The 27,535-nt window shown below is 48.2% G+C and overlaps 1 protein-coding gene across 5 annotated transcripts; it reads right to left on the bottom strand.

The window, feature by feature from the left end:
* Positions 1-990: 990 nt before the first annotated feature.
* On the bottom strand, positions 991-27,511 carry rapgef6 (Rap guanine nucleotide exchange factor (GEF) 6). 5 transcript variants are annotated; one of them, XM_049741923.2, is made up of 31 exons: positions 27,068-27,511; positions 22,704-22,774; positions 22,559-22,615; positions 22,377-22,460; positions 20,619-20,688; positions 19,030-19,173; positions 18,500-18,517; positions 12,467-12,598; positions 11,861-12,041; positions 11,631-11,767; positions 11,397-11,555; positions 10,993-11,145; positions 10,166-10,330; positions 9,622-9,729; positions 9,335-9,538; positions 9,147-9,255; positions 8,813-9,056; positions 7,987-8,144; positions 7,832-7,846; positions 7,079-7,319; positions 6,604-6,990; positions 6,327-6,538; positions 5,939-6,062; positions 5,405-5,428; positions 4,763-4,983; positions 4,519-4,692; positions 4,183-4,449; positions 3,855-4,101; positions 3,259-3,773; positions 2,681-2,977; positions 991-2,563 (listed from the first exon to the last, which is right to left on the bottom strand). In XM_049741923.2, exons 1-31 carry the CDS (start codon positions 27,140-27,142, stop codon positions 2,541-2,543), a joined length of 5,016 nt encoding a protein of 1,671 aa, XP_049597880.1. In that variant the 5' UTR covers positions 27,143-27,511; the 3' UTR covers positions 991-2,540. The 5 variants fall into 5 exon arrangements, with proteins under 5 accessions (XP_049597880.1, XP_049597883.1, XP_049597882.1 ...); XM_049741926.2 differs by lacking the exon at positions 5,405-5,428 and having other exon boundaries at positions 27,068-27,510; XM_049741925.2 differs by lacking the exon at positions 7,832-7,846 and having other exon boundaries at positions 27,068-27,509.
* Positions 27,512-27,535: the final 24 nt, after the last annotated feature.

Genomic DNA, 27,535 nt, shown 5'->3' with positions numbered 1-27,535 from the left:
TCTAGCACCTTCTTTCCTCCACACTGTCGAGGTCAAATAGACAAAATGTTACATTCATAGATAGAAAATCCCAATATGTAAAATATCCAAACTAAGACCTTAATTGTCACAAAAGAAAATGAGCTATGTGCAAATGTTATTTTTCCTCCCATTTACGTCTTTAAAACGTGGGATATTTTAAATTCGTACTGTTTTTGGAGCAAATTCCCTTGACGTCAGCTCGCTTTTAAACGCGACCTTCAAGTCAAATTTTGTGTTGCAACTGCATGTATTAATAAATTAATATTTTATTTTACATCAAAACGATAAGAAAAGACAAGAAAAAAGACTCACCAGAACTTTGCGGCGCGTAGAATATGTTAAAATGACCTTGTTACTGCTTTTCATTTTTGCTTCATTTTTTTTTTTTTAAATTGGGGCCAGCCGTCACATTCGAACCACCTAATTGAACCTAGCGACATTGTTTTCTTAGGATTTAACTTAAGTTTTTAATTGCACAGACAAGTCCAGGTTTTTTAGTGCTTTACCGGTTCAAATTTGGATATTATTATCGATGTTTGCATCATTTATTTGCAAAGGCTCCCTAATGCTCGTTCACCTGCAGGCTCCGTTGATGGGACGCACCTGTGGTAGGGTTTCTACTTCCGGGAAATTGTTTTACGACTACAAAATTAAGGACAATAATGACAAATTATCACTATGCACCGCGTGCCAGAAACCAAGAACTAGAAATACATATCGTAATGGCGATTAAAAACACTGCAGCTGGCGTAAATGTGGCTAAAAAGTCAGCTCTGCACCATACTGACGCCATTATTATATTTGAACACAAGATGGCGCCATTGTCTATTTGCACTCAGTTTTTCCACATAATATGCACATGCCCAAAATAATATGCAATGGGATTTATTGCAAAAAATGTTAAACCTAATGAAGAACTGGATTGAATATAACTTGATTTCAAAGTCATAAACATGAATGAGCCAAGAGTTTCCATTTTAGGATTTTATTCATTGTCCAAATTCTTATCAGTAGATTTTAAAGGAAATAAAATGTCCTCACTTCTTTTGTTTTAAATCCTTTGTACACATCCTCTTAAACAAAATAGAACAACTATGTACAATCCACTGGTAAAAAATACAATACATATACAAAGCGTACAATGCCGAAATGGAGTCGTCTTTGTAAAAGACATAAAAAACAGCAACGAGACGAGTGACACTTGTACACACACGCGCACACACACACGGGACGTTATTTGTGCAGCCAACACTTTTTTTTTTTCCAGCTTATTGTGCATCCTTGTCATTGTTTCTTATTCACATCGCTTATTGCATTGTAGTGGGGGGGGATAAAATAGGTTTAAAAATCATGAACTGACTTTATACAAAACAAATTCACACCTGAGGAGGGTTAATACTGACACTTGGTTTAGAACGTAAGGAGTGGAGCCGTGCAAACAAAGATGAGAGAAGGTGCCCACGATTGTGGGAACACCCACAGAGGTCAAAGAACATGCACAGGGGCCTGGAGTGCTAAAAGAAGGATCCTGGTAGACCCAGGAAACTCAATGAAGCTTGAGATCCAGGAAACCAGGCAAAGGCTAAAGACTATCACTATATGTTGTGAGATAAATAAAGCAGTAAAAAAATAATCCCTGACATACACACACACACACACACAAGCTCGAGCACACATGGCAGTGTCCACACATCTACGAGAAGCGAGGAGCCAGCAGAGAAAATAAAAATTTGGGTTTTTTTTAACAAAATATTCAAAAATATTCCACAATCCGTTATCTATACACCATCATTAATTTACGGCAAAATCAATGACAAAAAAAAAACAAATAAAAAATATACATTTCCATTCATGTATTTATACATATGCAAATGTTAGCATTCCAAGTCTTCCAAATGATCCTAATGGAAGACCAATCCTTTTCTGTATGTTGAATACAGGGAGTCTTCTTGTTTGGATGCCATTTAGGGGGGGGCTAGCAATTTCATACAATCAACACTGTAAACAAAATAAAACCGCCTGTTTGCGCCTTTAAAATAAACATAAAATCATTGTTTTTTTTTTTGTGTTTGTTTTCACCTAAAAGGTCCGGGAGGTAGCACGCCATTTGGGTAGCTAGCGTCAGGAAGCGGCCATTTTGTGTGCTCCACATGAATGCCTTCGGTTGGTTGGCCATCTCGTCCCGAGGAAAACGTGGTGCAAAATTGAAGTGATTAAAAAAAAAAAAAAGTTAAAAGCATCTTTCTTTTTCTTGGTCTGGGAAAAACAGCTTCTTGTTTTCAAGTGAAACAGGCACAGGTTTCAGGGACTGAGACAAACAGGTGGCAGAAGTCACACACATGATCCTGGCATCCGTCAGTCAGCTATCTTGTCCCAAGGAAAATGTGGCGCTAGTTCCGAGGTGCAAAATTAAAATGATTCAAAGTCAGAAGTCTTTTTTTAAAAAAAAAAATCTCTTTTCAAGTGAAGCAGGCACGAGTTCCAGGTGATGGTCAAAAAGAAACCAGACAGCCACACGTCTACACGGCGGAAACTTGTTCATCTGCAAGAGGGCAAAGATAACAAAGAGGAAGTCACATTTGATGTACTTTTTTTCCCTTAGACATTAGAAAAAAAAATGTGCGAGTGGCCTGGCAATCCAGTATCATGAATCACGTACCGTCCTCGCTGTCATTCATGTCCCGCGTTCCCATGCGGCTGCCGGCAAGTCTGCGGGCCTCCGCCAGGCTCCCGACGGCTCCTGGACTCTGCAGGAGCTTGCTCCTTTGCATGGCCACGCTGTAGTCGGGCGGTTTGAGGTGGGGAGGCCTCGCGGGCGGCGGCCCCGCTGCCACCGCGGCGCCACCGCTGCTGCTTACATCTTTGACCTCACCCAGAGCCAGACCCTGGTAGCCTGGAGGGGTGGGAGGGGGAGCTCGGTAACGCTCATCCTTGGTGGGGGAGGTGATGCAGTATACTGAATGGAGGTGATGGAAGAACAAACCAAAAAAAAAACAACAGGGGAGGGAGTGAAGGGGGGGGGGGGCAACAGAAGGAAAACCATGGAGAAATTAAATGGTGGTAACGGCTGAGAAAACACCATGAAGCAAAACATGACGAGAAGCAGTGAGATGAAGAATGGCAGCTCACATGTAAGCATGACTACCCTGTTCAAATTAAGCACTGATGTTTCGTTAGCATCTATAGCTCCAACTAACAGTAAAGTTCCATTAGCATTCTTAGCATTAGCATCCTCACCTATGAGACCCTTGTCCGTGCTGGACGTCACCGTTTTGTAGGCGGCGTCTGTGCTCTGCACTGCCCCGTCGTTGGTCGGCGAGGCCGACGAGCCGGAGCCAGGCGGCGCCTGCTGCTGCTCGCCCGTGTTCCTCCGCTTTACGGTGCCGTACTTCCCCTCGTAGGTATCCGACAAAGACCCGGACGACGCCCAACTCTGCCGCGACTGCTTGGCCAGCTCAGAGTCGCGGGCGGCGTCTGCCTCGGCGACGGCGGTGCCGGCCAAGCGGTTAGCGAGCGCCAGCGGGTGGCCGTGGACGCCGTGGTCCCACGGGCGGCAGGAGGACGTGGGCAAGCTCTGGAAGGAGTCGTGGGAGTTGGACGAGCATGACGTCCAGCTGCCACGCCCGCTGTCGGCCACCGAGTCCAGGGAGGTCAAGTCGGGCGTCAGCTCCTCCGTGGAGAAAGACGACGTGAAGGTGGCGCCTCGTGCGGCATAGGCCCGAGATGACATGGCCGCCGTGGCAGAAGGAGAGCTGCGTCACAGGGAGGAGATAGATGGGAATTACTCCGGTGCTTGTTATAGGGAAAATATCGACCAGCCTAAGTGGACCAACCTGGTGCTGGGCTGGCTGTAGTCCACGTTTAAGTGCGTGGCCGCCGCGCTCTCGGGCGTCGGCACGCCGGCCGGCACGGCGGGGGCGGCGGATGCGACTGACGTCCTGGCGCCGATGCTGTTGCAGCGCTCCTCCAGACCCGGGGCTGGCACCGAGTCCACGGAGCAGATGCTGGAGCGAGACGAAATCTCGCTATGACTGGAGTCGGAGAGATTATCCGTTTTACCGGGAGGAAGCAACGCGTATCCTGCACAGAGGAAACCAAGTTGAGTTTACACGCCGGCCGACGGACTCAATTTACGTGTTTGGGTTGGCGAGCCCGGCCTACCTATGCCGTAGCTGCGCAGGCTGACAGTGCTCGCTTTGGTGCTGGCCTCGCTGGTCAACGACGACGACGAGCCAGACAGGTTCATCTGGCCCGAGCAAGTCTGGGTTTTGGCTGAGAGGCCTTTGCGAGGCGAGCCTTGCGGCGACACGGTCGGGCTGGAGTGCAGGGACGAGATGGTGGACACCGTGTCGTCCGAGGTCCTCTTGGAGGTCCACTCGTCTGCCGAGCTGGCGGGGGGCTTCTTCACCACCTGAGGGGAGCTGAAGTCTGGAAGAAAGGAGACCGCCGGGCTCTAAATATTTGCAACCGTACTGTGGACGCCATCCAGGTACTTACTAGGCGGGCCCACGTCCTTGGCGCTGCTCTTCTTGCGTAGCGGGTTGAGCGGCACCTGCACCTGAAGCACCTGCGACACCCGGTTCTGGCTTTTCCCCGAAGGCAGCGCCGACCGCAGCGACACGGGCGACATGTCCGACTTGGTGGACCGCCGGTCACTCAGGTTCTTTGAAACTAGAAAAAAAAAGACGTGTGTTGTAAATGAAATGAAACCTTATGGGAAATATTTTGTGTGCGCACTCACTGGTGGTATAGGCGGGCTCGCACTGCAAAGACATGATCTGGTGCTTGTCTTCATCCGTTTCCACGGCCAGGTTGGACAGGTACTGCTTGACCTTGCGTGCCATCTGCGCGTCCTCGTACAGCTTCTTGGCGTTGAGCAGCGAGCTGCGGCGCACGCGCTTCTTGTGCCCGACGCCCTGCACGTCCAGCATGTTGGAGTTGGTGCTGCCCTGACTCAAGGACCTGCAGATGAGTTGACAAGCTGATGTTAATTTCATACATAACACCAAAACCCATTCAAAAAAAATAAACATTATTAAATAGCAAAAAAAAAAAAAATACAATCCAACTTACAATACTTTTTGCATATAGCCCAGAGCTGCATAAGCTCAACAAAACGATCATTATGAAGATTAATATTGCAGTCCATGCAGCTAGCCGCGCTAGCCATGCTTTATATGGCAGGAGGGTTAGGGTGTTGGCGACCACTGGATATGGGGAATATTATGGGATACAGAGTCCTTCCAACAGCTGTTAATGACGGACACGCAAGCACAGGCAAATGTACACGCGAGTCAGTTTTTGCATGCTTTTTTTTTTTTTTTTTGGAGGTGGGAAGTGGGATGCGACAAAATGGCTCCAGGAGTGGGGGGGCAAAACTTACCCTAAACTCTTCCACCTCTTCTTCCTGCAAGCGAGAGGTGTGGAGATTGAAGCGTGATGAGAATAGTTTTTTTTTTTTTTTTTTTTTTTGGGGGGGGATTTGGGTAATGAAATGGAGGTGATGAAAACAAATGGAAAAAATGTGGAGGGATGTAACCGCAGAAGAGGAGTGGGCAAACGTTTGATTTTTATAAATGGACAGATGGGGCAGCTATAAAATATGTCAAATATTTGAATTAATAACAATAATTCAATCTGTGGTAAAGTTGCCCACACCTGCCACATGCTGCATGGACAAAAGTATCGGGACACCTTCTGAGAACGCGACAAGTGAAGACAAAGTGCAAGCCAAGCATCCCAATACTTGTGCCCACTCGATATTCCACTCTTGTAGTACACCGAGAGGGTCTGCGGGGGGCAGTGGCGCTCCTCCACTGCAGACCCCCTGCATGCTGACATTGTGTGACAGCGAGCGAGCGGTTGAATGCGGGATGATGATGATGATGATGATGGAAGGACTACAAAGATGGCTGACCGTTGTCTGAACATCAGAGCGGGGTCCATGTTGGCCGACGTCATCCGGACCACGTGTCGGATCTCCTTGGCGATCATCCGCAGCTTCTCAAAGTTCACCAGGCCGTCCACCGTTGAGTCGTTGCCTGGTGAGATGTTTCATGTATTTGTTGTTTATCACGGCATTGAAATATCGCTTCCTAATACAACTTCTGTCCAAAGCTGAAGTGAACCAGAGTTGGTTTTGGATTGACTCAGAGTCAAATGTAACGCCATCAATAGAGGAAGCCTTTCGCAGAAGTAAAGCTGCTTGAGTGAGCACCAAATGACAAGTAAGAGGAAGTACGCCAGCCACAATGATACTTCAAACCGGGCAGCTACTTCTTGTTGGAGCAAGCAAGCACGCGCACCTTCATGCAGGAACGTGAGGTCCTTCTTGACCACGGGGAAGAGCGGGATGACGGGCGGCTGCATGCTCTGGCTGCTCAGGATGTTGCGGTACTTGGCCATGTTGCGGGACGGGTCAAAGATGTCCTGAAGGTCCACAAAGAGTTTGTCGTACTTGCTGGGCAGCTTTTCCCATGAGTTGCGCAGGCGGGCCACCGGGGCCAAGTTCAGACCACTAAAAGGGAAAGAAATTGACAGATGACGACCATTCAGGGTTGGGAGAAATATCCAGAACCATACCTGATGATGGCAAACATGGAGTTGAAGTTTTTGCACTCTTGGCAGTGCAGGGCGATCTTGATAAAGTGCTTGATGGTTTTCATCCTCTTGAGCACGTTGGGCTCCTTGAGGATCTCGGTGGCCACCCAGAAGGTCTCCTGGTTGATGATGTCCTCGAAGCACTTCAGGTGGCCGGCGCCGCCCGCCGCCGAGTCCAGCTTGAACAGGTCGTCCACGTACTCAGTGGACTCGATGTTCCTGAAGAGCTCAAAGTCCCGCATGGAGAGCTGGGCGGCCACCTCCATGGTGCTGAGCTGCAGCAGCGAAATGTGACTCTCGCGCAGCAAGTCCTGGGCGTCCTCGTCGGAACACAGTGTCTCCGTCTCCATGTTGTTCTTCAGGTAGTACCTGGATACAGCACACTCACGATTTAGTAATGTTGCTATTTACGCGACAACATTTCGAGAGTCTTCGAAAACCCGGCGTGCCTTCTTACCTGCCGTTAAGCTGAATGCGGTCGGCCAGCTTGGAGAGCTGGTCAGGCAGGCGGCGCTGCTTGATGACACCCTCGGGGCTGACGGAGACCTCGCACAGCGAGTAGTTCTCGGCAGCCGGCGTCAGTCCAAACTCGTTGACGGCGTGCGCCACCACATCCTTGGCGGTGGTGTCCTTGCTGATGATGATGTAACAGCTCTGCTGGTCGGCTTTAAAAACCCGGATCACCTGGTCCGGGATGTCTGGAGAGGGTGTGAGAAGGACAATCATGTATCGCGTTGTTGTTATTTATCTTTATTTTGTTTTTAGAGTTTGAGCATGCACTTTGACACGTTGCTATTTTTGTTTCAAGCGGCCATTTTGTGCAAAGCTTGAAGTCGCCGCCGTTTCAGCCTGGCCGTTTCCAGAAGCTTTTCACAGCTTAACTTGTTTTAGTTTTGGCCACAAAACTCTTTGCCAAAGTTCAGATGCTGAAAACAGTTTCTCGAACTTACATGAAATTTGGTAAGCATGTCTGTCATGAGTAGAGCATTTAAAAAATTCAAAACCACACAGCAAGTCTGTCATTTTGGTATAATGGCGCCATCGTAGACTCATTTAGCCATTCCTACGGGCAACTTTGTCCCATGACTGGAAAATTCAGGTCACAGGTTGAGCAACCATCTTGCACACATCAAATAAAACAAACCTCAAGGACTGTTTACCAGACGGAAGCGCATGCAGAACACAAACAAAGTCAAGCATCCATACTCACAGTACAGTCCCAGCGCTGGGCCGAGAGAAGGATGACAAGGAGAAGAAAACACGAGAGGAAAGAATGAAGGCCGTGAAAAGAACATAAGGTGGTGGAAAAACTTGGTGTTCTGGAATCCATTTGTGTGGATGGTGGGCAGGGTGGTGGTCACCTACCTGCCGGGTTGGAGAAGTCCAGGACGCTGGTGGCGGGTTGGAGGAGGTCCGGGCTGCTGGACGAGAGGCTACCAGGAATGGGCAGGATGGCCACGCTGTGCCGACATTGCTTGGTACCCACGATGCTGTCGTCTTGCGACTGACCCACGCCGCCATCGCTGAGGGGGATCGAGAAGGTCAAAGGGCGCTATTAATCAAAAATGTCTTTCCAGAAGCTTTCCATTGTAATGAATGGAGATGTTACATCACATGCAAATGTTCCATTCAAAGACATAAGTGACAGTGGGAATTTCGTGTACTCTGTATGCAAACTGGGAAAACCTGAACTCAAAATGTTTGATACTTAAAATGGCAGCTGGAAATTGATAAGTGTGATAATAAAAAAAAAAAAAAAACAGCATAGTGTTGCCGAGTTGACCCCTGTGAATTCCGCCTAGCAACAAGTGGACGGGAACAGTAATGGCTGTGTGCGTGCACTGAACAAGAGGTCTTACCCAAATAGGCCCCTGAAGCAGCAAAGCAAGGGGGAAAAAGAAACACAAAATTTAAATAAAATGGAAATTGAACAGAAAAGAGACGAGCAGTCCTACTAAAGAAAAAGCACAGCGAGAGCGACAATGTGCGTGCGTGTCTACTTGTGTACATATACGTGCTAAAAAGTGATGTTGCTCCTCCGCAAGTGGTTTATTGAGGAAGTGTGTCTTGCACGGCGACCGTTTGACCCCATTCAAAACTGAAAAGTCACGCTGCGTCAGCGCATTGTTCCTTGTTCCATTAAGTGGACCTCTTTTCTCGTTAGCGGCCGCGTTAGCATAGCGCGTTCTACCTGAAGGGCTTGGGCGGAAGGATGCTGAAGCGCGTCTTCTCCAACATCTTGCGGATCTTGTTGCGGCCGCCCGACACCGTGTTGGCCTTCATCTTGCGCGTGGCCTTGTGGTCGGTGGCGAACTCCATGTCGCCGGGCAGGTCCGGGATGGAGAAGCGGTTGCCCTTCTTCTCTTGGATCTTGGGAATGTGCGGCCCGCCGTTCTTCTTTTCGTGCACGATCCGGCTCAGGAGCTCTTTGAAGACTGCCACGACAATTAAAAGGCGACACGATGTCAAAGCTGACATTTTGAGGAGTGAAAAGAAATGTATTGACGGCGAGATGCTTCACCCACCAAATATGTTGGTCTTGACTGTGAGGGACAAGTGCGTATTGTTCCTCAGGATATCCACGGCTTTGGAGAAAGAGATGTTCTCAAAGTTCTGACCGTTGATCTCCATGATCTGAAATGGCACATTTGGGTTTGCTTTACTGAAGTCTGCCTAGCAACAACCGTGCTAATTTGCTAATTTGCCACCTCACCTGGTCCCCACGTTTAAGTCCCGCCTCGGCCGCCTTGCTGCTGTCCTCCACCGCCTCAACGAAGATGCCGAAGCCGCGCTCGCTGCCGCCCTGGACGCTGAAGTAGAGCGGCGACTCGCGTGACGCCTTTTGCAGCGTGATCTGCCGCCACTTGGCCTTGGCGGTGCACGCAATGTTGAGCAGCCGTAGGTGGCCTTTCATTTTCTGAAGGGGGGAAAAAAAATAAATAAAACAATGCAGACTTGTGTGAAGGCTTTGAGAAGCCACGGCGAGGCGGGAAGACTTACAGCGGCTTCCAGACGCTTCTCAAAGTCCTCCAGGAAGCGCGTCATGGCCATGTTGCCCTCAAAGTCGTTGAAGTGGTTGTTGACCCACAATAGCACGATACGTGTCACCTGTGATATCAAAGACAAAGCAGGGGTCAAAGTTGATTATTTGCAGCAATGCTCATCGTCAGCCAAAGCTCAAGGACCGCCGAGCCTGACGAGCACACGTATCGATCGAAAACACGTACATTTCAAATAAAGCGCACGGAGAGCATAAAAAACGAGCACGGAAACAACATTGCGCTGATTGATGAATGTGTCAAGTCGCATGTATTATTCATACGGTGCGCCAAAAAAAAAAAAAAAAAAAACTTTTTCAGCATTTTGTTTTGTTACAGCGTCTGTACATATTTTTTTTACACTACAGTCATTTATTTTGGAATTCATTTAAAAAACAAAGCAGACAAATATTGTTTTCCGATGCACTGCGTCCGCTCAAACGCATTCCTTCGCATCGATCGACGACTTGACATTTCCACGGGTGCACCAAAGAAAGCACACCCACCGTGTCTCGGAGCGTGTCCATCTGAAACCAGTCCAGCAGCTTCATGCCCACCTCCATGGGGCTGGACACGAAAGTGCGGTAGGTAAGCAGGAAGTCCTCAATGTAGGTGGGGTCCACCACTGAGGGCTCCTCCACCAGGTGCATGATCAGACGCTCGGGGGTCCCCTGGAGGTGACGGGGAGCGCAGCAATTATGTACTCATTTATTGGTTTTGGAAGTTTTTTTTCAGTGTGGCCTTTGAGAAGAGGAAACAAGTTACACATTGGACTAAAAGGAATCTTCTGGAAGGAAACGATTCTTTTGTGGCGAGGAAGCGAAAGTAGCAAAGCACATCCTCTCTTCTCTTTGCCCGACACAAAAAGAACAAAAGAAAGGAGGAGCAAGGGGAAGAAGAAAAAAAAAATCCTAAACACTGGCGAATCGACTGGTCAACACGATGTGTTTTTGGATCGTTCAGACCCATTACGCAATCAATACCCGACTATCTCTGGAGAGTCTGAGAAGAAAAAAAATAAAACCCGGCAAAAGATCAAAAGATGCCTTGGCGGACAAGAGGAGTGCTAAACACGCTAACGGTTCCTCTGAATTAGCAACAAAAAACGCTGAGGCAGCGTATTGATGTTTCAGCAAGTAGCTACTGATCGATCGCCGATAACCCGAGAGAGACCAATTAGCAACTTCGGGCTAGCATCCTTGGACTCTTCTGGTGTCCAAGTCCAAGGTTACTATCAGTGGCCAAACTTGATCTTTCAAGTCAACTTCCAAATGTTCTGCTAGCGCGAATGCTACAAGTTCCAAATCAAATATCACGTTGTGATTGTTCCAACCTTGATGACGATGTGTCCCTTGCGGGTGCCGCTCCGGTCCAGCTCGCGGTGCTCCTTCACCATGACAATCTCGCCCTCTTCCTCCACCTTGTGTGTGTTCTTCTCCACGTGGTTGAGGATGCGCCAGTAGTCCTCCTGAGCGATGCACACCAACTGCGAGCGGGTGGTGCAAAACGTTTAGCGCGAGAAGTGTGAAGCATAGTGACCCATGCGGTATAGGAGTCACAGCAGTCTGATGACATGAGAAAAAAGGCGAGCTTCCTGAAATGCAACCTCGCCGACTTCCTGAAGGTCTGACGACAGGAAGTGATGCGAGAGAATGGGCGTCCAGTGGGTCGCACATTAAAGGCACAAAAAAAAAAAAAAAAAACACTGACTGATATTCCAAACGAATTAACTCTCACCTGGCAGTCGTCGCCTTTGGTGCGCACCTCGCCGTTCACGTACTGCTTTTCCAGCGAGGGCGAGATGCCGAAGCTGTTGCCCATGCACAGCGTCTCGGCCCGGCCCTCGGGACGACTGATCTCCACCGCCCCGTTCAGGATGACGTACCACTGGTCCAGCTTTTTTGAGGCGGAACACAAACGACATCAACACCATCCACATACCCCCAATTCGGTTTCGTCTGTGGTTCTGACCTCCTGCTTGGCGTGTAGAATAACGGTGCCCGCCTGCTCGACCACCTCGAACACCATCACGCCGCACAGCTCCCGACGCACCGACATGGTCATGTTGGCGAAGGCTGGCAGCTGGTGCATAAACTCTAACAGTTGTTCTGGGGACAGAACATAAAATTCATTAGAATTGCAAAAAAAATAATAATAAAGTGAAACTGGACCAGATATGAACTTTCGCCGCATCCACTGACCGATGTCATCGTCGTTGCGGTCGGCCGGGTCCTTCTCCAGACACTCGCGCACCAGGTCTCGGCCCAGCAGCGCGTCCGAGGCTCTGTCCAGGTCCTCGTCCTCTTCTTCTTCTTCCTCGCTGTCCACCGGAGCCTCGGGAAGGCCGGACAGGTCCACGTCGCCCATTTCGCTCTCGGTGGCCTGTAAGGACAATTTCCATCTGGAATGCTTGCCACTGAATAGACTTTTGCTTCTATTTTGTATCGAGAATTTTGTGGTTGATTTCTGCCTAGCAACAAGACGCCCCCAAAACTTTACATTTGGGAATAAAGATACGCTAGAGGAATTTCATTGAGGACACTCTGCATGTCACGACGTGAAGCTTCCAGAGGCGTGGATTTGTCTTAGCAAAAGGTCACGGTTATTTCCTGCGTTAGACCTTTGCGCCACCGCGGGAAGTAGCGAGTGACAAGCCGCCGATGCCGCAGCATCGGTGCTAATTAGCCTGATGGGATGGGCGAGGCGAGGTAAGCGAGGCCCGCAGCGAGTCAATCAATAAAAATAATCAAAAGATGCTACATTAGAGTCGTAAAGAACATTAACTACACATCCTCGGACTTTCCCACCTGGTAGATGTCTGAGAGGCTGCTGCTTCCCGAGTCGCTGGCGATGCTGCAGCCCGAATGGCTGGCGGGCACGTGCATCACCTGCTGGTGGGCGTGCTCCGTCAAGTGCATCTTATTGAGGTCGGCTGGAAGCTGCAACAGACACAATGAGATGATGAGCAGGTGTTGTAGGTTAGTTTTTTGTTTTTTTTTCTCTTCTCAACACCCTGTAAACAACGAACGAGGCCTTGTACGCTGCATTCAGGTCTCAGCCAAGATCTGAACCAGTTCTGGACAGCTTTAGCTAAGTAAAAGAGAAACAAAAAGTCCTGATTTGGGTTCGGGATGTTTTTCAAAACATGTCCCGGGGGTGCCTTCTAACTAACTCCATTTCACACCCCTTACTTGATCCCGCCTTAATCCGCAAACACACTTTCCTCCATCCATCCATCCTTCCATCCCCCTGGGAGCGAGCTGGCGGGGGGCAGGGGTCTCTCCCATTCTCCTCATGCATTAAGGATGAGAGTCAGGAGATGAAATATAAATGTGTCAGCTTCCTTCAGCTGTACAATTACATCAAGTCAACACGGAGGACGGACGGACGTGGAAAGCGTCACCGTCAAAGCCAGTCAATTTTGTTGACGTCCACGGTCATAAAAGACGAATGTCGAGCTTGAAGTTCCTTCCAGCTGCTGTTCCCATCCAGTTTACATTTCACGACTTTTCATTCACTCTCATGACATTTGGTCCAGTCCAGAGTTGTAAGCAGTTTAAGGGATTTGTTACAGGTCTTGTTTCAGTATTCCCTCGAGTTGCAGCATGAGGTGCCAACGCAGCTGAGTCAATAACGGCGGAGTGACAGACAGACAGACGCTCGGGTCACTGGCGGGCCACTTGCCGTGATCTCGTTTGGCCCGTAGGTGTCAGCAAAAGGCCAAACAATATCTTTAGAGGAGCTGCAAATCAATGAATCCAAATTGCGTCTGACTATTTCTCGGGCGTCTTACATCGCTCCGTCGCCTCGTCCGTCTCCGGTGGTCAGTCATTCGACTTCCTTGCCAGTCGGGCATTTCCTCCTCTTCCTGGCATTTTCATTCCTCCCCTCTCGAGAACTTGAATTATGGATGAAGTCTGCGTCCGCCGTGCAATTTTGCATCAGACGGCGGGTGGGGGGGGGGGGGGGGGCAGAAAGACTGCAAACGGCGCCCGAGCGCGTGTGCGCGAGGCTTGATGATGTTCGGCGCGGGGTTGAGGGATGATCGGGAATGGCGCGGTGTGGATTAATCCGTGAAAGAGGACGCGGATTGAAGAGGAGCGGCATGAAAGGAAGATAAAAACATCCCAAAGAATCCAATTTCCGACCGCCGTCCAGAGATACTTCAAGGCGGCGTGGGAGGAGATGAAGTTTTGCACGGCGAGGCGTGCAAAGTATCAGTTGACAGGATTTCTGCAATTTTCGGTCGTCCAAAATGTTTTGATAAGCAGACAAATTAAGGAGGACGGCGGGTTCTAATTGATCCATCCAAACATCATTGACCCGTGCCATCTCGAAAACCATCCAGTAAAGACTCTCTCTTGTTGAATCAATAGCAAGGAGATAATGGAAGCATGTGAAAATGTTCGGGGGTAGGAGGCGCTCAGTGTCAAGGTCAGAGTGGGGACCATTTCGAGTGGGTTAAGGTCATGTCCAAAAGTCATTTACAATCGAGAACCTTTTTTACACGGTTAGTCGACTTGCATGACTTGTTATGGCCTCATCGGAGGTCTGTTTGCAATGTAATACTGACAAAACGAAAGCTTAATCAGTTCGGCGAGCTTCATAGTCCTAATTGATGACTAGTCCAAGGCGATGTGGACACTGGCTGGCGTAACGTGACCCGTATTGATCGCTTTCGCGGCAACTTCCTGCGCATTTGAGCTGCCAGACGTCCCCCGCGGCAATTCTTAAAAGCCTTCACTCGCCCGCCCGCTCGCTCGCTCGGGGCAGGGCGGTGGTGGCATCCCTCTCGTAATGGTCTGAACCGACCCCCCCTTCCCCAAGCTTATATTTCTGGCGTCACGTCAGTCTATCAATCACGATGTCGGCTGGCCCGAGGCCGATTCGAGGCCATGACATCATCTGGCAAAGATCGCCCTCTAGTGACATGCCCCTCACCCCCCCCTAAACAAAATATATGGCTCCATTTTCAGGCCGCTCCGAGGATGATAGGTTCACTTAGCATGAAAACAAACGACCGAGCACAACATATGGCTCTATTTACAAGAGCCGTGATGTCATCAACTCATTCGGGCATGCCTTTAAAGGTGGAATAGAAAATGATTCGTCCTTTGATCAGTAGGGAGATGTTGTGTCACGGCAGTCCGTCCGTCCATCACGCCAACGCGCCCACCCTGGCACCGAATCCATCAACCTGTCCAAGTCTGGCTCATTAGCAGCCGGCAAAGCCTCTTTGCGATTCATCACAGCTTGGACTCAACAGCCACCCGACGCCAAGTCGACAGGAAATTTGGTACGCAGGTCTAGCACGCACAAAAAAAACTCAGAACCATGCCTGGGAAACACAGGAAGTCCATCATTTCAGGGTCACTGGGACCATTACCAAGCAAACAAACATCTCTGCAGAACATTTTGGAGGCGGAGCTTGATGATAACACATCAACTGAACAAGGAAATGCCTCTAAAGGTCAGAGCATGACCAAACATGGAGGCCGTGATGCAAATGCTCAGGTTGCAAGGATTCGTTATCATCGAGGATGGTATGTGTGATATGCAAAGCGCAGATGAATAGGTGATAATTAGTGCAGAGGAAGAGTGACACGCGAGTGAAGGCCGGAAAGACAGGTAGCGCCTGAGAAGTGAAGATAACACCTGAAGAGGTGCTATGCTCATTTATGGATCTCAGCAAAGCACATTTGCCTACCTAAAACGTCTTAACGGTCTTCAACATGGACACCAAGATGCCAGAAGATGGCGTGAAAGCACTACTTTTCTCTAAATGAAACTCCTCAACTCACAGTCTTCAACTTGGGACACCAAGATGCCACAAGATGGCGTGAAAGCACTACTTTTCTCTAAATGAAGCTCCTCAAATCACTTCACCGTGGTTTCTTGGCATTGTGATTATATAAAAGTAAAAAAAAAAAATGAATTTGAAAATGAGTACAAAAAGAGCAAATCAATATGTAGGTGAATTTGCAAATAAAGATTTGTGAATATGAGGGGTGGGGCGCTATATTTTAAGAACACAGAAAAAGGCAAGACACACACACACACACACACATACACACACAGACAGACAGTCAACGGGCATTACGACATGGCTTACTTTGGAGGACCACGGCTGCAAGCAGTTGGCATAGCAACGGACCAGGAAAGCCATCTCTTTGACCAAGAGTCGGGAGGAGGAGGGAAGTTCCCCCCTCGTCCGTCCAAAGACGATGGAAAAAAAAAAGCAGAAAAGAAGAAACCCCCTTCTTGCTACCCCCCCCCGAAAAAAGAAAAAAAAAAAACACCAAATGGGATTGTAAGCCGGGAGAAATCCTCTGAAGATGATTTAGAAATTCAGATGGAAAAAAGCACGCAAGTAATCCCAGTTTAGAAGAGAGTTTCTACCCAATGTGGCATCCAAGTTTTGCAAATTTAGCCAGAAGGGACTCCCCCCCTCGAGTCATTCGGATCCGAGTGCCCGTTCCTCGGCTTCAAACTCACGTTGCAACTCTGCGAGCCTCCCGGCGAGTCTCCATGGCCCAATGGTGGGCTACGCTAAGTCCCCAGCTCCTTTCATGCTGGCATTCCTTGACTTTTTTTTTTTTTTTTTTGGAGGGGCGAGGGGGAGCTTTGAGATGCAACCCGAGCCAGGTTAGGATGCTGTGCTGCCGTGTGCCGGGCTCGGTAATGACCTAGCGGTGGAGGAAGGGAAGGAGGGAGGGAGGTAGGGAAGGAGGAGAGGGAATCCAGCTGAAAAAGAATGACATCACCTGGATAGCAAGCGAGCGAGGGATGGAGAGAGAGAGAGAGGAGAGAGAGAGAGGGCGGTAGGGGGAGCTGCATTAGACGGATTGGCTGGCCAGCAAAAGAAAAGGGAGCATCTTTATTGATCGGGAACATAAAGCTATCGAGTCCATTGAGGCAAACCCCCCAAGCCCACAAAAGCCACTCCCACTTTTATGCATAAATTACAAGGAAGGGGGGGGGGGTATCCATTCTGCCAACATCCCCCTTTGCTTAGAGGCAGGCACAAAAAAGGATGCAGTTAGAATTGCCCCCCCCGATATAAGCCACATGCAAAACAGTCTGCTTTTTAGCATTTCGATGCAAGCGGCTAACGTTAGCGTCGTCGAGTGCGGCTATTTTATGTGAGGAAATGTGCAACGGGTTTCGTGGTCACATTGTGTTTAGCATTAGCAACGGTCCAAATGCAAACATCAGTTGGCCAACGTTGGCTTGTGTGATGACATTTGGACAAAATTGGCTTAGTGGCAGAAAGGTTTGGAATATTACCATGATACATACACCCCTCTTTTCTTTTCTTTTTTTTATTCCTCCAGCATCTGTGCATCTCAATTTGTGCTCCCTGCGCCCCTCCCCAGCGCCAGCTAGGGTATGACATCATCTTTTGAGCAGACAGCCAATGGGATGCAAGCACATGGAGGCCTGCCTTCGGAGGAGCCGGTGTACACAAGAGAGGCCGAGCAGGGGTGGGATGGAAATAGATGAAGGGGGGGGGGGATGAATAGAGATACAGAGAGGAAAAAAAATAGACAAGATATAAAAAGGCAGGGATTCTTATTTAAATATGCCACTCAAAATAGGCAAACATTTACATGAGCTAATCGGATTATAACACACTGACTGGATTAAGTGGTGGAAGCGAGGGGGGGGATGGAGTGTCTTAACCAAAATTAATGGAACTAACCGAAGAGTTTGCAAAAGGCTTCGTTGTCATAACATGCAGAAAGAGTTGCAGGAAGTGCTTCCTGTGCGGCGACGTGCATCCTGTTGCGAGGTGAGCTGAGCCGAACCGAGTGCCCTCAAAACATGTCACGTTTTCTTCCTCTGTCCTATTTTTTTTTTTAAATTCTCTTATTTTTAATGGCTGGCATCGAAAGAGTTACAGAAGAGATAGCATGCACCATTTTAAGTTTTTGACTTTATGAGTCAGTGGGGGGGGATTTTTGGGCCTTTAAACCGAAAATATGTTAATTCGGCAGCAGTAAGTCACACGTTTTCCCCTCAGGTGTCAATGGAGGGGATTTTATGAAAGCATTTGTTCCATCAGAAACAGGCAGAAGAAAAAAAAAAAAACATTTGTAGCGTGCGTAGCACAGAGCAGGAATTCCTGCCATTTAAAGCGGGCCCTTCCCTTCCCTTCCTGCGCTCTGCGACAAAAACATTACAATATTTGCCTGGCTCACAACGGCCATTAAACCAGGTGAACATTTCAAACGTGAAGATGGACGATGAGCCACCAGAGGGAGGAGGAAGAAGAAGAGGAGGGAAGATGGAGAGGGAGTTCATCAAGGTTGTCATCTGATTGCTTGCTGATGTCATGGCTAAAATTAGCAAGCCGGCCGTACTGTACTACAAACGAAAGACGGGACGAAAACCAATGCGGCTGGGAAAACATTTGCCATTTGTCGACTTTAAAGTGGACACTCTTGGAGTCAAGGCTGGAAACTGGTCCGTTGAGTGCTGAGCAAACAGCGCGGCTAATGGATGACTCATGTTGTTATGTCTCAAGAACAACATCCGGTGTCTTTCTTTGGCCGCCGCGGTCTACAGCGCATGGACAGTCATGGCCGCCATTGCAACGTCCAGCGAGCGTTTTACAAGAAGCGCCCAATGGACAAATCCCAAAGTCACAAATGGGGACATCTTGAAAGTCTTTGCAGAATGTTTGTTCGAAAGATACCCCCCCCCACACACACACAGTCCCCCAAACCGCCACCCTTGTCTGTGCCACCCACAGTGGTTTCCTAACAAACAGGTGCGAACACACACACACACACACACACACACAATTTTTAAGACCAAAAAATAGCTCATGGCCCTACCTGGTTGTTGACATAATCCTGCAGGGGGGAACAAAAAGAAACAAAATGTAAGTCACAATCACCATGTCATGATTATTTTTGATGTCCTAGCAGCATTTTGATTATCTTTCATTTTAAAATATGAGTTAATCACTCATCTGGCAAATCTAAGGCAAACAAGCATGATGAGTTCAGACTCAAACCCGGAACCTCAAACTGCGAGGCAGACGAGCTAACCACTGTTTGCTCAAACTAATTCAGATAATCCAGCTAAATTGGTGGAATGGCTCGTATGTTGAAGTTTTGTAAACTCCCTTGTGTAGGTCACACGTGGGCGCGCGTGTGGTGAGCGGCGATTAGCCGAGCCACTAACTGACACGAAGCGCCGATGCTATCAGAGGGAGGGGAAGTTGTACACGCCTGGCGTGGAAAACCCAATCGTGTCATTTTTTCCGATCAATCTCGTAATAAAGATGATTTTAGATTTAACATGGATTGTCGGTGGCTTTGATGGATTAAAAAAAAAAAGATCTTGAGGAGCGATAGCCTACCTTGTAGGCGGCGGCGGGTTCTTGGCCGTCCGTGATCAGCTCCCGCTCGCCCTTGGGGTTGATCCTGCGGAATCGGCGGCGGGAGCGCCGCTGCGAGCCGTCCCGCTGCAGTAGCCCCTCGTCCCCCTCGCCGCCGTTGTCCACCTGCAAGACACAGCGGGCACCCTTCTCAGATGGCAAAAGCGACTGACCCGCCGTGGCTTCAGAACGGCTACGCCGGATAACTTTGCGCTTCTCCGCGCAATTCCCAGTCGAGGGATCAGAGTTCTGTTTGCGGACTTTGACTTTTGCCGAATTGTATTCCACATCGTGGTCCTCATCCTCAGGATTTGCCGGCGCTTGGGCGGGCTCCTGGTTGAAGATCCAGTTCTTCCAAAGTACTGAAAGCCGGTTCCAGCGCAGCCCACTCATCCGGACCGCAGACAGTCCCAAAAAATAAATAAATCCAAAACGCTCAGGAGAAAAAAAGTCGCCTTTACATCCGAGGTGCGTCCGCTCGACACGCTGCCGAGCTTGCGAGTGGCTCAAACACTTGAGGCCCAGGCCCGCTTCCTCCAGGAAACCACGCAAACATCCTTCTCACGAGGCGTAGCGCCGGCGAGAAGAAGTAAAAGAAAAAAACCTAAACCGAAACAGCAGATTCCGGAGATACGCCGAAAACTTCCCAGGAGAGTTTCTGTGTCGGCGGGAACGTGTTGTCTTGACTCGCTCAATGGTGTCATTGTGTCACCACGTGGAAAGAATTTCAACGATGAAGTCCTTTAACATTCACTTATTATTATTTTTTTTTAGCTTCTGGGGGAATCATTCGCTAATTTTCTATTTTATTTGAAGTGACTTTTCATTTTTATAAATGTCACTACTTTTTTACCATTACTTTTTTAATTCATTGCAATTTTATCGGCTTTAATCTAGAACATTCCGAACTATATAGTTTATGACGCTACAAAGGCATTATATGAGAGCCTATCTACGAAGATTCAACATTTAAGAAGCACTAATGGCTTCGCTCGGCTATAAAACTAACATGGGCAAAAAAAAAAAGAAAGAAAAGAAAAGTCCAGTGTGTCATTTTAACAAGCCTCACGGGACACGCTGGCAGATAGAGAATACGCACGACAACACACACTGGCACACAATACACACGCTCTTGTTAAATGTGACCGGACGAAAATCGTTCTCTTTCGCCGAACAGGACAGAAGAACGCGTCATGTGACCACCGGCACAGCTGCAACGTGACCACACTTCCTGTTTCTTCACTGAAATACGTGTGTGTGCGTGTGTGTGTTACATTTGCTAGCAAAATGATGCTAGAAAATCCAACAACTGCTACACAGCTAAATTTTGTTACAAAATTGTGCAACAGGTACACAACAAAGTACAACTTTCAGATTTGATCTTTTTTTTTTTTTTCTGACAGGGCTGGAATGTTGTTTCAGGGTTGTCCTTTTTAAACAAGGACGAGAACAAAGGTAAATCTGAGATCAGCATCTCCAGGAGGAATTTCGGTAAGGTTAGACACGTCAGGAATGCAGACCAAGACAAAGACAAAGAAAGAAGAAAGAAGAGTTCATGCCTCTCGTCTTACCACAATCATTTCTGACGGCTCCAACGTGATGCATTCACAGCCTCGCCGGCCCCCCAGCTGCTTGCCGAAACTAAAAATGACACACACACACACACAAGTATGAGGAGGGAGAAGGAAATTGATTTGTTTCTGATCGGGTCATTTTATTATTATTTCAGCCTTTACCGAAAGGCCGAATGTGTGATGGCGTCCCTCATTGGCTAAGCTAATTCTAAAAACGTTTTCCCGCCGCCGCCCCCATGAAAGGCGACTCATTGCATTGTTTGAGGAAGTGTGCGGGCGACTGCTTTTAATTACAAACGCGTGCACGACTCCGTCACGTTACGACCCGACAAGCGTGTGGTCTTGTCTCTTTAAATAGCCGCACATTCCGTCGCCTCTGCAGCTACCGAAAAACGAGACCTCCATGCGAGTCAAGCTCAATGTGGACGACCGCCAACCTTTTCTTTCATCCGACTACACGGCCAATATTGTCCTCCGTTGCCATTCGCCGGCGTGGACGAAAAGCGCCGAAAGTGGCAGATTTCAGCAGGTGACGATTTTCTACACCGCCAGCCATCTTTCAGCCCGATTTGAAGAATCAAGTGTGTGGCGGGTAAGAGGACGGCTGGGGAAGAGGGGCAGACGGGGGTCTGACAGGTCCGCTGACAGCTGCAGTGCCACGGGGCAATAAACCGTGACAGGCGGCGAGGAAACCAGTGCCCACCCTCCCCCCCCGACACACACGGATGGGTAGAGAGCAACCATGTCGAGGAAAAAGACAACTATTGAAGATGTCTAGTAGTCTAAATGTGAGAGACAAAAATTGTCTTAAAAGTTTTCGAAGGCCATGCTCTGGACTTTCTATCAAATAAGCCAGAAGAGGGCATTTTCTGCGGGGGAGGGGGGCATGTGAGGTGAATAGCGCAATCCAAAGGGAGCCACCATTTCCATGGTTACCAGGACCAAGCAAAAAATGCAACAGAAATAAAAGAGGGACAAGCACTAACTTGAGGAGTCAATTTGCAAAACAACAAGGCAACGTTCTCCCTTTCAGTTTTGGGACCATTCACTAACCAGCCGTGTTTGATTGGGAGAACAAGGAAGAACATTCCCACATTTGGGATTGTCATTTGAGTCATTTCTGGACTTTCCGTCCACCCCAGAAAATCAATCAAGAACAAATAGGGGGAAGGAGAAAGCGGCCGGTCACGTAAAGGACAAAATTTGAAGATCACTAACCGAGAATTTTACTGGTCCACGTGTCGGGATTCCATGAAGGCAAATCCAGCATGTTATCCACCGAGGCGGGAAAAAAAGGGGATCCAAAGTTACGCCACAAAAGTTTTGGAGGGAGAGCAGTGTGTGTGCTGCCTCCCACTCGATGCTGCCTTGTCTGTCGGCTGCCTTTGTGTGTATGTGTGTGTGTGTGTGTGTGTGTGTGTGTTGCTCATTTCCTGCCTGATGTGCTGGCAGGCTCCAGGCGGGCAAGCTGCACAGGAACACATGGCTGGCCACTGTTCCACCCAGGTCTACACATTCCACACGCACACACACTGCACTCTGACCTGCTCTCACACACCCTGCTGTGACCACTAACCAACACACACACCCTCCGGTCATTCTGCCTGTCTGACAACCTCCCCCACACTACTATGACTAACCGTGTGCGTAAACACAGAGCCCCAAAACATATCCGTGGCCTTTTCATTTATTCTATTTATTATGCATTTAGAATATTTTAGAGTGTGTGTGTTTTGCATGTGTGTGTTGACGTACCAGCACCTGGCCAGAAACATGTGCTCTTTGACGAAAACCGATCCAGACAGCAGGACGTACCAGCAGCTGGCGATGCTGTCGGGACTGCCAAAGAAGAAGAAGACAATGAACCCGCATGACCCTTCACACCCAATTTGGAACCCCAAAGCCTTAAATTGATAAAGTGTCACGAGTGGACTCACTAGAAGAGGATGTGGTGGGCCTCGTGTCTCTCGTACCTAGCTGAGGTGCACATGGATCTGAGGGAAGAAAACAAAACACAAATGGTATTCAAATAAAGAGCAGACCAGGTTGTTTTAGCATTGTGTGTTGTGTTAGCACGCGGACCTGAGCTGATGCTCCCTGAGGTGAGAGAGGACATCCATGTGGTAGAGGTGGCAGTAGATGGTGTGCAGGTCCTAAAAGACGAAAAAAAAAAATAGAAATAAGCAGGATAAATGAATCCATTTCATGTTTTAATATAATATTTCCCAAATGAGGAATTTGTAGCTGCTCGTTAGGAGTCGGTGTCAAGCGGGAAGCAGCTTCAATGTGTCCAAAATAGCAACACTTGAAGTGGTTGCTATTTGTGGATCAAACACTTGTGAGGTCTTCACTTTGTGTCAGTGCTGCTTGACTGTGATCAGCATAGTTGCGGTGATGCTGCCCCCTGCTGGCAAACACCAAAATGACACGTTTAAGCCACCCAGAAGAAGCTGAAAGCAGCTGAGGGTGGGGAGGGGGGGGGAGTCCAATTAAACCACGTTGACCTTTTCCCCGAAGTAGAATCCAATCTTTATTTTGGCCCACACTAAATGCTACGCTAGCAGGGGAAGTTTAATATGCGTCATTGGCGCTGGCTGGCACAAAAAGCCACTTGTCGCCATGGACGCCCACTCCGTGCATTTCTCGTGTTCCACGTTGAGAGGACCTTCTATTCCCGTGCAGGATTTTAAATCATCAAAGCAAAAGAAATGTTGGCACAAAGGTATTTTAGATAACAGCTTTACGAATGTAGGACACTTTGAAGGTTGGACTTGCAACTAAGGATGTCTCACTTTTTTTTTTTTCTTCTCTTCAATACCCCAACAAAGACAAAAGACACTTAGAAGGAGCTTTGAGGAAAACCAACTTAATACTTTTTCAGGAGCTTTGTTGGACACTGAGGAATATTCCAGCATTGTGCTGACACAGAGGCTATTGTGGACATAAGACACAACGAGGCCCCTTGAAAATGGCTGAACAAACATCTCAGCTGCATAGCTGACCCTCAACATTTACATAAACCTCCAACTCCTCCAGGCCTTGGGTCAACGTCGCACTTGTCCGAGGACAAACGGGTCTGTTGAACGTCAAAATAAAGCGCTCAGTCACATTATGCAGGTCCTTCTCGATGATGCAACTTGCACTTGGTTCTTCTATGAAGCTCTCCCTGATATCCTTCAAGTTGTAATCACAGGCAGCATCAATGTGAAGTTACAAGAGCACTTGTAGCACTTAGCGCTAAAGCCCCTCTCTCTGGGCCGTACAAAGGCGCTATTCTTAGCAACAAAGCTCACACACAGACCCAAACATCGCTCGCTCGCCAGCCGCCCGGCGAGGCGGCGTAATTGAAGACACATGAGGCCGATCGGCCGGTAAATCGCTTTAAAAAAAAAAAAAAAAGTGGCACAAAAGCAGACGCGTGGAAAGAAATACGGGAAATGGGTATAATTTCCATACCCTGGCTAGCTCGACATCGTCAAGACAAAGTGTGAAAAAGTCACCTGGAAAAGGTTTTGCATCCGGGGAAGGGCCGGTCGGCAGGGCGAGCGGCCAGGGCCTGGAAAGCGGCGGCGTCACCCGCCAAACCGCGCAAAATACACACGCCGCACGCACTCCAGTGGAAACTATGACCATCCGTGTAATTTTAGATGTCTTTTCTGCTGGAATGAATGAAGTGGCAGGAAGATGTTTCACGGCTGCGCGCGATCTGATGAGACCCAAGCCAGAGGATGCCAATGGAAGAGCTTTTAGCGGAAAAACAAAAAAAAAATATCTGGGCTCTTCATTCTGTTAACAACCACTTAGCTCGTGCTGTGACAACATAGCAATTTAAAATTAATGTTTGCTTTCTATTTCCACCGCAGCCCGTTGAGGCAGCCAAATACTTGGGTTCTTCTATGTAGAAAGTTCGAACTAATTTTTTTTTTTTTTCACTGTAGCCCTTATCCTTTGTTCTTTTGGACAAATTTAATGTCAACCTTTCACCAGCAAGTCTGTGAAACCACCACTGAGTCAGGACATTTCACTTCCTGTTTGCCATACAAATTTAAAACAAAAACAGCTTTTTATAACGCCCCTTAACACCCGTGACAGGAAGCTTTTATTTTTGTCTTTTGCTTTCATTGTTCGGGAGGAAACGTTCCGGGAATGCGGCTGTCACATTCCTGGCCTTCCCGAGAAGATGACGGACGCATTCCTTTCAAACCTGTCAGGTAGCACTCAGGAGGGAAAAAAAAAAAACTCAAGATGCTTCTTTATCAGCAGACTCTACTGACCATGAAAAATATTCAATGAAAAGTTTTGTATTACAAAACAAGCGAGTGAGGAAATTGCGTAAAACGTGGGTTGGTGTACAACGTCATCCTCGGGTGACGCGACCTCCATGAATTGCTTTCTCGAGAAGCCTTGAGGGAGATATTTCATCTCGCCAAGCACAGGTGCACAATAGCGCCCGAGTCCCGCGTGACAACACGCCGCAATAATCTAGGACGAGTCTGACAAGCAAAGTGACACCGTGATCGCCGGGAGGCACTCGGAGAATGTTTGAGACCTTGAAGCAACAAGCAAACCAAAAAGGAGGTCACGGTGGCTCAGCTGACTTCTGCATCTGACAACAATGCGGCTCTGCTTTGGCTTTTGACTATGATGTAGTCTGGCAGCACAGAAATATAAAGGCTTAAAAGAATAAAACATAATGTGGAAAATTAACTTAAGCCCCGCCCCTTGACTCTGATAGCCTCATACTATGCTAGGTGAGTCCACCTGTAGCCTCCATGTGCATTCCTCGGCAAGAGCCTTGTGCCTGTTCATGCCTGCTCTGCGGCATGGAATGTACTGACTTGCAACACACACACACACACACACACACACACACACACACACACACACATACAGTAGGTGTTGTTTGCACACGCACGGGGCAGTTATGTATGACGCGAGCTTGCGACAGCGCGGCGGCCCGAGAACGGGTGCCCACAGGAAGCGGCGGCGTGTTTACTTTCAAACAATAGCCCTCAGGCACGGCATGGAGCGCAGGCTTCCTGTCGATTCAAAACAGGTTGGCTAGTCGGAAAAGCTGCTGGAATGCTTACCGGGGGGGGATAAAAAACAAAAACATGTCAACAACATGAGCTAACCGCAGAGATATTTGTTGCTCTTCAACTTTGAACTGGCAGAAAATGTGGCTCGTCCACATACTGGTTTGGTCGTATTAAATAATCCTGGCTGCTCAAGAGATGATGAGATGAGTGATCACAGTTTATTTAAAAGTCTTCCTTTTAGTATCAAGAAAAATAATCATAAAATTAAAACACTTCCTAGCAAACTTTGGGTAGAAGATGAGGTTTAACCAGAGCTGATTTGCCAGCCAATCGTAAGGCACATAAAGACAAACAACCAGGCACGGGGAGAACATGCAAACTCCACAGCCCGGAATCGAACCGACAACCGATGTGAGGCGGACGTGGAATTCAGAGTGATGTGGAGTGGACTAGAAATGTACAAATTGGTTCTATGATCCTGGCTCACAGATGGCAAGATGTTTGAGGGTTTTTTTTGTTTACTTTTAATCACACGTCTTGCTTTTATTTGTTTTTCGCGGTGGACGGGACGAGAAGGCCCGAATCGTCTCTTTTGACCCTGAGCTCGCTCGCTTGTTATGGTTTGTTCACGTGCGTACAAAAGTGCTCTATGGACGGCGTGAAAGAGGCTTTCTGGTCGGCGCGCGGCCGCAAACAAACAGGGGATCAAGAGGCGTCAAAAGAGGCCCTTTATGAAAAGATGGAGGTGCTTAAAAAAAGAAAAAGGGGGGTCGAAAACGCTTGCTCCACTACTTCTGCGGTTGCACAGAAGTGAAAGCACCACAGATCGCGCTTGTTGTCATTGAATCCACAATGAAAGTTAACTTGACAGTCTTGACTTGCCTTGCAATCAAAAGCAATCGGATTTTGCCTGGAGAGAAAAATACATAATGCAAGTTGGACAATCAAAAAAGTATTTGCACTTCACCTCAAGCTACTGACATGTCAGAATGTTGTCATTATTTTTTTTTCTTCCAAACACCATGCATTGAACTTTGCCTCACATTATAACTTTCAGTTTTGCCTTAAGGGGGAATGTGACGTCATAGCTAACCGCAAAGAACTGGCGGATAAAAGACTATATTGTATGTTTACAGTCAAGTGTGGCCTTCAGGGACAGTCCGAAATCTTAGTACAACTAAGATTCCGTTGTGTCTACTTTGAATGCTTGACAACGTACAAAATGTGAGTTTGACTTAGCGTGGCTACCATCATAAACTCATTTAGTAGCATAAGCCTTTTAACCCCACTTAAATCGCGATTATATGGCACGTATTGCAATTTAATGAGATAATACGTAACTTGTGAGCTAACAGAGGGAAAAGGGGGGGCGATGTGCTAATTTACAGAAGCGATGGCTTCACGTACCTCTGCCGTCCGTAAGGCGGGCGGCTTCCCCAGCGCCAGCTTGAAAGCACTTTCCATAACTCCTGTCATTTTCATAACGTCGAATTCCAACAAGGAGGGACTTTCCTTCCTCTTTTGTCCACTTTTAAACTTCGGCTGCTGTCACATCCCCCGCGGTGGAGCTCGCCCTCGCACAGGCGGTAGACTTTTTCAGCTACCGCCGCTCCAACCGGGCAGCGAAAACACGCCAGAAAAAAACTCAAAATTCGTCAGAAAAGCACGTCGTAATCCGGTGAAACGTGTCACAAAGTTGTATCCGGGTCGTCATGGGTTCCGTATGTCCATTTCGACAGCTGCCGCCGCCGCGAGTTCCATCCGAACAGTAGAGATTTTGCTTCACTCCTCCCGGGGAAAGGAACGAATGTGGCGAATTGACGACATACATCTGTTTGCCAGTTAAGTGGCGCTGCATTCAAGTACACCGGGACG

This window comes from Syngnathus scovelli, chromosome 15 (genome assembly GCF_024217435.2).
Source record: "Syngnathus scovelli strain Florida chromosome 15, RoL_Ssco_1.2, whole genome shotgun sequence".
Lineage (NCBI taxonomy): Eukaryota > Metazoa > Chordata > Actinopteri > Syngnathiformes > Syngnathidae > Syngnathus > Syngnathus scovelli.
Note: the sequence above shows the minus strand (reverse complement) of the source record. Positions and strands in the feature narration are given on the sequence as shown.

Coding starts and splice junctions, on each gene's coding strand:
- rapgef6 (XM_049741923.2), bottom strand. CDS start 27,142: ATGAAAATGACAGGAGTTATGGAAAGTGCTTTCAAGCTGGCGCTGGGG. Junction 11,768..11,860: donor CCGCAACGACGATGACATCG/GTCAGTGGATGC, acceptor TTCTGTCCCCAG/AACAACTGTTAGAGTTTATG. Junction 9,730..10,165: donor TGGACACGCTCCGAGACACG/GTGGGTGTGCTT, acceptor TTGATATCACAG/GTGACACGTATCGTGCTATT.